The 12,687-nt window shown below is 40.6% G+C and overlaps 1 protein-coding gene across 4 annotated transcripts in view; it reads left to right on the forward strand.

Moving 5' to 3' along the window:
• The window catches only part of gdpd5b (glycerophosphodiester phosphodiesterase domain containing 5b), a 43,072-nt gene that overhangs the window by 21,939 nt on the left and 8,446 nt on the right, over positions 1-12,687 (forward strand). For all 4 annotated transcript variants that reach the window (XR_011244558.1, XR_002203062.2, XM_069534514.1 and 1 more), the window contains exons 3-10: positions 2,538-2,641; positions 5,515-5,608; positions 5,782-5,841; positions 6,259-6,357; positions 6,935-7,028; positions 8,564-8,709; positions 9,894-9,976; positions 11,429-11,579. Coding sequence is in view for 2 of the 4 variants with exons in the window: in XM_069534514.1 (XP_069390615.1) it covers positions 2,538-2,641; positions 5,515-5,608; positions 5,782-5,841; positions 6,259-6,357; positions 6,935-7,028; positions 8,564-8,709; positions 9,894-9,976; positions 11,429-11,579 (831 nt within the window). In the remaining 2 variants the exon portion in view is untranslated. The remainder of the gene's footprint in view (positions 1-2,537; positions 2,642-5,514; positions 5,609-5,781; positions 5,842-6,258; positions 6,358-6,934; positions 7,029-8,563; positions 8,710-9,893; positions 9,977-11,428; positions 11,580-12,687) is intronic.

A 12,687-nucleotide genomic window follows, 5' to 3' on the forward strand; every position in this document is an offset into this window, starting at 1 on the left:
TTCTGTTTTTAGCTGTGAAATGTGTCCTCTATACTAAAGTTTTTGACTTCCATCCCTTTTCATAGTTTCGGTTAATTAGTTTTAAAAATATATGTAATCTATGCTATTGCTGCTGTTTGGACCACATGTCTTAAAGTAGCTACAAAAAGGTCTGTGATGATTTTGAAAAGTCATTTGAATGTTTTGGAATTATGCTTTAATTAAAGCTCAACCTAATAATTTGATTTGAATTGGAGCTGATTCAGTGGCTCTGAGTTTTCCCAAAGGTGAACTGTGTCCTCTTTGTCTTCCATGATTTCTCCAAGGAGCGAACAGCGTAACACTATAGTCAGGGTAATTACTAGAGCAAAGCATGAATGGCCATTAGCGTGTGCTGTTCTTCAAACAGTCTCATTCCCAAAGCAGAGCTTGTGATGTTCTGATAGATTTCTGCTGCCGTGGGGGTGCTGCGCCTGAATAAAATGCCAGCCGTGCAGAATGTTAACCTGATGTCGCAAGGCCAGGCTAAGTCAGGCCACACAAGCTCTGCTGCTTAGTTAGCTGGGAAACAGGAAGAGAGACCATCAGGCCTGGTGGGAGGTTTAAAAGTCCACTATCAGAGAAGTGTAAGGTATTTGTCAGAGCTCTCTTTTTGTCTCAGTTTTAAACTGTTACAACTAAAATCCAAGAACTTTAGTAACTTAAAGAGATACTGCACACTTAAAGCTGGCTAAGACAGCCATCTGTGTAGTTGGAGCATCTCAGGATTTCCGCGCTTCTACACACACAGCCTATGCCTGCGGTTCAAACTGTTCAGGACTACAATGGTCTTGGCCATCAGGAAACTACTTTATATGACATTTCTATCGCTAAAGTGTGTGTGCTGCTAATGAATTGTTGCTCATAGCAACCTAGATAACTAACAAGCTAATTGGTATGTGGTATGTGTATGAGAGACACCTCAGCTGAAACTTGGGGGTTGAAGGTACACTTTAAATGTAACACCCAAACTATCCACTCCTGAAGGCACCTTAAGGCCAAAGAGCTTCCACTAAGACCCTGGACTGTAAACACTGGATATTTATCCAACAATAGCAGATGCCTAATTGTTGTTATGGCATGTCATGTTCATATTGGATCTTTGAAATGTTATTGAGTTTATTAGTTGATCTGATCTATTAAAGAGGGCTCAGTTCTCTCAGGGGCTCCTTGATCACATCCGCATTATTCTAGAGAGGAGGGGTGGACATTGGACGAGTGAGAGAAAGAGAGGGTGGAACAATGTCATCCCTCAGGAGCAAGGTCAGATTTCCCAGGTGTTATCAAGCAATCACCAAGGACCAGGGGAACCAGCAATGGTGCTTTGTTATCAATGAGCAGAGCTGTCTCCCACGATGTTGTGCAGAGAAGTTTTAAAAATAGAGGCAAAGCTGCAGAAAAGTTAAACAGTATTTGCTTTTATTATTTTATTGTAATTTCCTTAATGTTGTCAGATGTGTGTAGCCATTTATTATTTGGATGATGTCTATTTTATCTGATGTAAGAGGACCTTAAAGGGATAGTTCACAGAAAAATGATTCACTCATTATCTACTTACACTATGCTGATTGAAGAATGGGTGAAGTGTTTGGGTTGCCAAAACACTGTTGGAGTCTCAGAGGTAACAGCGTTGCAGACAAATCCAATACAATTGAAGTCAATTATTCAAATGTTAAAGCTGAAACCAGACTTGGCAGGTATCAAAATGCCTTTGTTGTAATTTTTTTTCGTGTGCATATATTGCCACTTCTGCATTGCCTTCATTACCTTCCCAAACACATGCAAGACACTCAGTGACACTAACAGTTGACCCACATCTAAAGAGGACAACGACTGAAAAACGTGCTTTGTGCAAGTTTGTCCAGATAAAATTTAATTCAACTCACTGCTAACTAACTACTTTGTATCTTTTTAAAATATGTACACGCTCTCAGACCTTTTCACTTAAACTTTTTAATACAGTCATCATTCTATTAACATTGTGAACGTGTGTCAGCAGCTCATTTGAAATCAGCTGAAGCCGATGCTGTTCAAGTTCTCTTGCGTGTGCTGTCTTTTAAATGATGAATAGTTATCTTAGCTTTATTAAAAAAGGTCAATCGGTTCTTTTCTGAGCCAGTTTCTTACCTTGAGAAAGATGTACTGCAGAGGAGTCTGTCTCTACACCCTCCTGAGTATGACCCAAGTGTTTTCTGCAGATGTGGCCGATTTAATATTTGCCAAGGTACAAAAGTGCAGGACAGATGAGGACAGTCGTCGCCCTGCATGTGAAGTTATTAAAAGTAAATCCTTGATAATTAGCAAAGTGTGTGAGGGAATACTCTTTGCAGAGTTCAGCAGACACTTCGACAGCATGTGCTCAAGAGTGGATTAACTTGTGAAAAGTTAACTTCACTTATAAAGGCTCTGAAGATCTGCTGGAAAGTTGCGATCGTCAGTGCAATGTTGTGTTTGCAAGGGATTGCTATGTATGAAAATAATTTTAGTATCTATATAATCATGTTTGTGTGTTTGCCCAGTGGGAGCTGCTGTGGTCACTCATCCTCCTTCTCACGTTCTGTCTGCTGCTGGTCTGGTGCTACTTTTGGTGGGAGGCACATAATGACTACAATGAATTCAACTGGTGAGTAGACGACCAAACTGACTGCTTGTGTGTGTGTGTTGTCATGTCTAAACTGGCACCAGACGCTTGTCACCGTATTGGTTTGGCTGTAAATAGATTCTATCTGTGCCTGTCTGTTTATTCATTTCCTAAATCACAAGCTTAGTCTGTCTACTGCTTAATCTGAGCAGAGACCCAGGATTTCACAGATTACGCCATTATGTAACACAGATGTTGCTCACAAAACATTTCCTATACTGTCACTCAGCCCTGTACCATATGTAAAAAAAAAAAGAGACTACTTGATGTGACTGACATATACTGTAAGATACCATGAGTAAGCGTTATTCCACATACGAGCAAAATGTATCTATTTTTTTGAATCCAACTAGATTTTTGTCTAAGCACAAATTCACTTTATATCAGACTGGTTATTAGGACTGGGTCTTAAAATACCTGTGGATCAACACTAATTGACTGGGGATATTCTGATGAAAAGCACCAGAGGATGTTATTTAGAACTCATCTTCATTAGTGTTCCTCAGTGTCTTTGGTGTTTTTTGGCCTTTTGCTCACAAGACACCCACTCCTGAGGAAGGCCCGCAGCAGGCTGATCAGACCCCCAGGCTCTGCTATTTACGGACTCTAATCGCTTTCGGTTATTATCAGTGGCGGATCTAGGATTTTTCTAAATTGGGGGCCATGATTTACACAGAGGGGCCAATTCTACATCCACGTACGATCTCTGATTCAGTAAATTGCACATGTGAGTCAGTCCTTGTTGAGTAGGGAGCTGGTATCTTTAACTATGTGAAATCTGGTGCAGCTTGATTGACTTTAAGGGAACTGTTGGGCTCTGCCATTCTTGTTTATAATTGGTAACTGAAAATCGGAATTAAGATATGCGGTCATTCACTACACAAACATACATACATACACACATAAATCGTTCTATAGGCTAGAGCACAATAGTCCCTCAATGTAACATACACTGATGGTCTTTCTTTCCAGTGTCCTTATTTCCCTTCCCCCTCCCTTGCTGCTGTCAGGAACCTCTACAATGTCACCTTTTTTTATCATCACCTTGCCTTCCATTACCTCTTTTCATCTTCCTTACCCACTGTCATTTGTTTCTGTGATATCCCAGTTCCCTTTGTCCTACTTTATTTCCCATCCTTTTTACATTTTAATAGAGTTTTTTTCTTTACATCCTTTGCTGTCTCTATTCCCCATCCTCTTTTATTCCATTCCCCAAACATTCACCTCAGTCCAGTTTATCAGCAGCAGTGTTTTCTTGTAATCTCTGGATATCAGTGTTGGTGGGCAGACATTAACCATTCCATTTTAATATTTCACCCTTTTAATAGGAAGTGTACACATTTCCTGCTCTTGTTCCTGTGTTTTGTGTGGATTCCACAGATAATCACAGCGACGACGTCCCTGCCCTCTGTGTTCTCGTGATTTAGTAGCCGTGTGTCCTGGTCCATCTGCAGTATACATGTATTCACAAAGGCCTAAGAGCATCAGTGCTAAGTGACCCTGCTGCAGCTCTGTGCCACTCAAACCACTGATAAGGCTTTTGGATGTAATTAGTGCTACAGCCCCCCCCCCCCCCCCCCCCCCCCCACACACACACACACACACACACACACACACACAATCTTTCTCTGTGGCTGTAAACCTTTTGATATGCCCAGTATCAGTCTTTTTAGAATTACAGCTCGGAGTGATATGGGTGTTTATTTATACTAAAGTTGTAACTGTGGGAAATGTTCATGTCAAAATTATGTATATTAATATAAATATATATATATATATATATATTATATAGAATAATTTATTATTAAATTATCATGGTTATCTGTATTCATGTGGGTAAATGTAAAAAAATAATAATTATATTAAATGTTATTCTTCCCTCTCACACAAAAAATGTAATGTCCCATGTAGGGCTGCACAAATATATAGAAAATGTATCTTCATCGCGATATCAACATGTGCGATATACGATATTGCAAAAGACGGCTTGAACTGCGATGAATGGTGTCCCAGGTGCCATGGATTGACATTCTGCATGTCAGTATATTTGTAAAACAAGCTACACCTTTAAGAGTGTTGCTAACTTTAATTGATGCTGGACATTTACTTTTGAGTTTTCAAAGAGGGCTAATCAGATATGTTTTTACTAGTAATAACAGTGGTAATACTAACCATTACAGCTTCATCCATATTTACTGCATGGGCATGTATTTGTGTATGTCTGGCTGCATGCGCCTGCAAAACATAATGAAAGGATCCTGTGCAGCCTGGATATTTTAGTTGTCTGTGTCCTACTCTTAAGTCTTCCTCAAGACAGAAACCAGCTGTCAATAATTTGCCAGCCTTCCATTAATTATAGCAATCACATAATCTACTTGGTCTGTATGCTCTAGGTAGCTCAGTAATAGTGTCTGCGGTCATTAAGGCTGCTGTCTGTGTTGTGTTTCTGTTCCTTTTATTGCAACAAAAAAGCATTAAACTCAAGGTTACTTGATCCTCTGTACTTCAGAGACCTTTGAAACACAGCTGCCTACAAGGCTTTTATTTTGTAGAGAAAGGGTACTCATATTTTTGTGCTCAACTGTAGCTGCAGATCCATTACAAATACATAATGCTGTACACCTTTAAACTAACATTACCTTCTGTAAATACCACGTTTGCAAGGTTGCTAATAAAATGTACCGTCAATCTTTATAATTGCAAGTCAATTTATAATGCATAGTTTATATTGAAGGGATTAAAAGTGACATAATCATTTTAAAAGCTAAACTGCAGCCTTCACATCAGTTAGTTGTGGTAAAATGCAGGTGAGCGCTCAGATGAAGAGAAACATTATTTCCTCTTTTGTTCTGCAGGTTCCTCTACAACCGCTCTGGGGAGTGGAGTGATGGCACTGTTCCCATCCTGGCAACCACCGCTGCCGGCTTCACCTACATTGCATTTTTAATGGTCTGTTCCACGTCAAATACACACAAATGCGGAGGTGCTAGACAGGCTGCGCTTATGATAAATGTGTTGCCAGACAAGCGTATTCACATGTTGATGCTGTGCAAGTTGAAATCTTTTTTTGAAAGTTGTACTCTTACGTGTCTTTTTTTTTTTTCCCCCATCTCCTTTTTCAGATTTTAGCACTTTGCCACGTTGCACTTGGGCAGCAGTTAAATTTGCACTGGCTCCATAAGGTAATGTGCCAAGTGTGAGATCAACTGTTTGTGTGTGTGGGTGAGGAAAAATTGGAGGTAGACAGAAAGAGGTCAGGAAGATTTATAGATATAGTATGTTGTCTCTCTCTCTCTCTCTCTCTCTCTCTCTCTCTCTCTCTCTCTCTCGCTCGGGGGGGGTGAGACTTTGTTTATTGATAGCTGTTGGGACATGAAGAGGATCTCAACAAATAAGATAAAAAGTGATTCTGAAACGACTTACCAACCCTTCCAGAAAAATGAGCACTTCAGAACCTGTGTAAGAACTAGTTAAAAACACAGAAGCCATCTTTGAGAAACATTTATTTAACCTGTACTTTGACTTCAGCCAGCCACCAGGATGGAGATACTTTGGCTTCACTTTTGAGGAGCTGTCATTTTCCTTCTCTGCTCACACAGGTTGGAGTGACCGCTGCTCTGCTCACCACCGTCGCTGGGGTGATATCTGTCACTCAAACATGGGGGCAGGAATGGGACATCATCCCCATCTCCCTGCAGGTCAGCACAGTAAAACACAATAACTTATATACTCAGTTCTAGAGTCTTGTAATGCTTTCGGGATAGGAAGTCTGTTATTTACAGTAAACACAACTAAGACTTCCACCCTTTTTTGTTTCAAAGAATAATTGAGCCATGACCACTTTAACCAGTATGAAGAATTCCAGTATTAACCTCAACAATTATGTCTATTTTCTGTTCCTATATCAAACTAGAAGAGAGAGAATACCTCAGCCAAAGAATGATCCTCAAATTTAGTCAACCAGCACCAAATTACTCACACTAGAATAAAACTCAGTTCCCTAACATGCCAGATTCTTGCATCTTTCTTGCTTACGAACAGACGGGTGAAAACTAAATATCCTCGGCTGAGGCGCTGCAAAGGAAGCTATTATTTCTGAATAGTGTTACCGATGTGTTAACTCCAGATATTCTCTGTAATCCCATGCCTCTCTGACTTCCTTCTTTATTTCTTTTTTTGTTGTCTCTCTTAAACTCAAATTCTCTTTGCTCTATCTCTTTCCCCTTTTGTCCCTTTCTGTTCATCTTTTGTCTCTTATTCTTCCTCTCTGACCAGGCGACGGGTCCCTTCCTGCACATAGGGGCTCTTGCTGCTGTCACAGCACTGTCTTGGATTGTGGCTGGACAGGTCGCCCGCTCAGAGAAAACAAGTATGTGTATTTTCGTGACACAGAATACGAGGAACTGTTACACTATGTAACAGTGTGACACACACAGACGCACACAGAGGCACAGGAAGAGTGGTGAATGATTAACACTTAGTGGACAGAGGCCAGGACCTCCACCCAGGGTGTCAGAGATAACGAACATTCTTTCAGTCTCATGTAATGTTTTCCCGCCCGGACACCTTGGATTGTTTTCTCCTCAGGTGCAGGACTCTCTGGGGATTAGCAGCACTGAACGTGTATTTTCAATTACACTGTGACATATACATATACCGGTACATGTGATGTTAATGTGATGTCATTTATTTACCAGGCTTATTGTATTCTGTAAAAACTATTGCCAGATATCTATGGTATTTATTGTAAATGATGTTGGTCATATACAAAGCTGAAACTAAGCTCGGCAGGTAGCTCAGACAGCTCACATAGGTTTGAGATTTCCCGGCAGTGGCCAATTGATGCTTCTGCGTAGACGTGTTCCCTATGCAGAGCCCTACGCCGTACCCTGACTTCCCCAAAAATGTAACAATGCATAGAGGCCACACAGACCGCAAGGGCTTTGATTGGTCCGCTAGGTAGCATCGCATTTCAAATGCTGCATGCAACCAGTTTTTTGTCCTTGTGAGATGCATTCTCACCAACTGAAACTATACACCCGCAGGACAATGACAATGGTTTGATTCACACAGGCACTCACTCCCATTTTATACAAGGAAAGAATCTGATTCAGACATTTGCATTCACACATAGTACTCATCTAGAAACGTTCAGGGTTGTAGTGCATACGTGAAAGCACCTTTAGTTTATTTAAGATACATTTGATAAAGATGATTTTACTTCCAGTGGGTTATATATAACTTTCTGAACACTGCAGTTTCTACCTTGTACTGTGAGAAACAAGGGTCTTTTGGTTCTGCTTTTGGAAATTTAGATGAGGTGGAAAGGTTTTGGCCTGATGTCTCCCACTGTAGCATCTCTGCTGTAATGCAGAATAGAGTCTGAAAACCAGAGTGTGTGTGTGTGTGTGTGTGTGTGCGTCTGGACTGTGTGTAACAAGAGTTGTCTTCTCAACCCCGCCCCACAGCTGACCTTGAAACAAATACATTCCCCTGTGTGCGTGTGTGTGTCCGCCCACATTTGTAGCCTTCGCTTACACTGAGGTGGATGCAGGGGAAAGTGTATGTCCTTGGCCACAGATGTCAATGACACTGGCTTCTTAGTGCAGCTATAAACACTTCTGAACATTATCTAAATTCACAGCCACTGCTTCCATCATACATCATCAAACTGAATAAGAGTCCTAGATGTTTCATCAATTTTCCCTTTGTTAAAATGTTTCTCATCATCATTTACCAATGATTGTCATTGGGATGGTTTTTTTTATTTATGTCTCAACATATAAGCTACATTCTTTTACTGGTCACAGATGATAACTGTTATCAGTGCTAAACTAAATATTACCATGGAAGTTATTTAATAAAATCTGGATATCAGAACAAAATATATTGTCTGTGTCCCAGTGTTCCAGGTGGTCGTCATGCTGCTGTATCTCAGTTTGTTGCTGGGACTCAATGTGACGCCGCTCTACATCACCTCCCCCTGCATCATGGAACACACCTCCCTCAAAGCCCGTCCTGACGTTATTGGTCTTCGGGGAGCACCCATGGTAAGTCAGCTGACCTCTCTCATGCAATCAGAAAGTGGAAAACAGGCAAAGCTAATTGTATCGCATTTATTTTTTCATTACCATCCACTTTCAGGGAGATTCAAACCCTTTTCATTGATGACACTAAGCCTCTAAGAAATGGAGGCTCTAACCCAGAGTGTCTAGCACCATTTGATTCTGATCTGGAGATAGCAGAGGAAAAACTTTGCTGCCTTTTATAGATATTTGTCCGCCTCGCTTTTCATTAACTTCTCTTCTCTGCTCTTCCCAGAGCTATTCTAGTCTGTTAATGACCTCGTGGTCCTGCAACTGAAAATAGTCCACAAACATTGGCCGGTCAGAGCCGGAGGGTTTTCACTGCCGGATGTATGGCAGGAATATATTACCAGCTGTATTCTGTGTATTTCTGGAAAATACGAAGATGTGCAGAGACGACTGTTCTCGAGAACGATGTTTGATTCTTCACACCACGTCTCTCGCAGATCTGATTTTAGACTCTAGATTTCAGTTTCTAACAGGGTTCTGGTTGCTTTAGAAGCTGGATTTATTTTAGCTTATGCACACCACATTTTATTTAAGACAGTTGATTTATGTGCTGGGTTTAAATGTATCGCTTGTAAACAAGCATTAATGTACTTGGCAAATTAAACTGCTCGGAGTATTATGCAACACTTGGAAGAAAAGGGAAGCTACCTGCTTTTTGTATTTGCATTAAGCGATCGATCGTCACAGTGGAATCTAAACTTAGGAGTAGATCTGTGAGGCTGTAGGACTCTCACTGGAATACTGAAAAAAAAAATCACATGTCTTGACTCAGTTTCCCAGAAGGAATCTGTATTGATTATGGCATCATTCCCAGTTATTAGCTTTACTCATGGGGTCTCATAGGATGATGACTTATGACCTATTGACTCTGATTGGCTCAACCTTGAAGAGAAGAGAAAAAGAATTGCGCTCCCTGTTTTCATCTTACTCCATTTCTCTGTGTTCAGTGGAGAAACTGTTCATAATCATCATAACGTAAATAATTGTTCTACTTTGTGGATCTGTTTTCTGTTTGTCTCACATTTTGTTTGTGATATTTTTCCTCAGAAGTAGGACTTTGGGTAAAGTCATCTATTAGGTCATCGTTGCGGGAATATGTTGTGTAATTGTGTGTTAGTTTTTACTCTGTGTGTTTCCAGCTGGCTCCAGAGAACACACTGTGGTCCTTCCAGCGAGCTTTGCAGATGAACGTCACTGGATTGGAAGCTGATGTGTCTATCAGGTGCGCAAACACACTCAAACTCGATCAATACAGAGAAATGATAAAGCCTAACAAATTATTTTCTTCTTCGTCTAGATTATACCTCATTGATTTCTATCAACGACATCCTAGTTCTGGTTTCCCTAAAACACAAGCATACCAGTATAAAGATAAGCTCACGCTGTATTACATACTATCAACCACAACACATGCTTTAGTCAATATAATGGAATGAGGTGGATTATGATGTCTGTCAGAAAAGAAAAGTTACGGCTACGGGGTGTTTAGAAATGATTTGTCATCAAAGAGAAATGAATGCAGTAGTAATATTTCAAAATGTGACGGGAGTAACTCGACCCACACTCAGGTTATTAACTGCTGAAGTCAGTCGATGGAGGCATTACATCACCAACATAATGGGAGGTGACAGGCTGATCCCAGTGTGACACACTTGGAGGAGGAGAGGGGGGGTGGAGAGTGGATACTATAGTGGCCATGGTGCATGATGGATAGCGGGCAGGCCTGTCAACTCATGCATGTGAAGTGATGGAGGAGGAGTTATTGTGTAGGAGTGTGTGTGGGGGGGGGGCTTTGTTGGTGCAGAGTGTTTGTTGGCCACTGTAGTGTGTTTCCGGTAATTGTCTCTATGTGTGTGCATGCGTTTGCGTGTGCGTGTGTTCACAGTCTCACTGTCGCTCTGGTTGTCATCAAGTCTAATTACTCAGGAGCTAACCTGTCAGCAATCTGCACCAATCACACAACAGTAGAGGACGTAGTCAAAGAGCACACACACTCACACACACACACACACACACACACACACAAACACACACACACAGAAATGATGCCATTATGTCTCCAACATTTTTCTGCCTCTTTCCTTTGCATCCATTTAATATGTTTCTTCTCATGACTATATATAGTTTTCTTGCAGCTTATAGAACTGTTGAGAGGCAACATGTATTGTAAGGTTATGCGACGAGTATAATGAGATATAGCAAAAAAAAGTTCCTTATGTTCCTTATGGGGTGCTGTACTGTCAGGAGTTAACAGACACACATTCTTTCTCCTCAGTTAAGTTTAGAATGTCAAACATTTAAACAGTCTAGATGCCATTGTTGTCTTGTTTTTAACAGAATAACATCCTTATGTCAACTCCTTTGGTATTCAAATATCAAGCAGCTACATTTACTGAAAAAGGTTTTACCGCCAAACTTTTGGTCTCCTCTGCTCTCCTTTCAGTTTTTCTCTTGTTTGACATGATGTCATATTTTTGGTAATATTTGATATTTGGGTGACAAACACTGCTGCCGATAAACATTTATTCTCCTTATTGTGACACAGAAATGATGTATGTCCCTAGAATTAAGTCACATGAATGAGAACATTACTTTATTATTCATCAGTTCTATATCCAATCTTTCTTCTCTCCTTTTCTTTCCTTTCCAACTCAAACCTGTCTCTGATCACTAGTGTGGACGGAGTGCCTTTCCTGATGCACGACCGCACGCTGCGGAGGACCACAGACGTAGAGAAGGTTTTCCCAGACAGACGGACGAATGAAGCCACACTCTTTAACTGGACAGATCTGCAGCAGCTCAACGCAGGACAGTGGTTCCTTAAGGTAGTGCTGGGTTGCCAAAGACAACTGTTAAGGGTTATTTTAAGGCCATTTCAGCTTTTCACACAGCGTGAGTCATGTTTGTCTAATTGATCAATCCATGTTTCAGAGATTCTCAAGGTCAAAGCGGGCTTCGGAATAATTATTAGTTTCAACCTGAAGTGCCAGACTAGTGCTCCAAACAGAATGAGACTGACAAACAAGTAATGAAAAGTGTGTATAAATTAGGGATGTCACAGTGTGGAAATTTTCCCATGGGGCAATAAAAGTTTGACAACAGCTGTGTCATCGATCACTCTGGCGTTTTAACAACAAGACAGTGTAATTATGTGGGCGCTGATACACAAAAATAAACCAAATAAGTTAAGTAAATACAGCCTGTCCTGGTGCTAGTGTGGCACAGGCTGCATTTTTCTATCCAAAACCCGTCCGAGCCCGAGAAACTAATAGCGCCCGGCCCAAATCCAACAGACATTCTGTTTCATTCTGAGTTTTTGTTACCTTGTCCCTCACACACATGGTGATCAGTTGTTTTTCCTGATTACAGACATGTGCATGTACAATCATTTAAAAGTTAATGTCTTCATGTAAATCTTCTCTTTAAAATTCTTAATCGTTCCGTCCATGTCTTGTGTTCTTGGTTTGTGTTTTGAAATAAGAGTTTGTTTGATATTTTCTTCTGGAGCTGAGATTTTATGAGATCGGACTGCTGCACAAACACACTTTGCTGCTCTGCCTGCTGTGTCAGTCTTCCTTTGAATCCATCTTATGTTCTCCTCTGTCCTTCTTTCAATCTATTTAGACTGCACATGCATTCATGTTGCTGGATATGTATTCCACAAAATAACCTTATCACTTCTGTACAGTTACTGCCAAAACATGCCACATGTTATGTCCTGATTGTTTAATACAAGTGTCATCAAAATTATATGATTAGGTGAAGCGCATCATGGATGATCTAAAAAAAAAAGAAGCTTTGACGAGGAGTGAGGGAGCGTTGAAGCTAGAAAGAATGTGAAGGAAATAAGGAAAATATTCCTCTATTTTTATTTCCTGTAGGCGTCTGCATCATATTAGGATTATGAATGCATATATATTTCTCTTCAGGGTT

This window comes from Paralichthys olivaceus, chromosome 11, assembly GCF_024713975.1.
Source record: "Paralichthys olivaceus isolate ysfri-2021 chromosome 11, ASM2471397v2, whole genome shotgun sequence".
NCBI classification, from domain to species: domain Eukaryota; kingdom Metazoa; phylum Chordata; class Actinopteri; order Pleuronectiformes; family Paralichthyidae; genus Paralichthys; species Paralichthys olivaceus.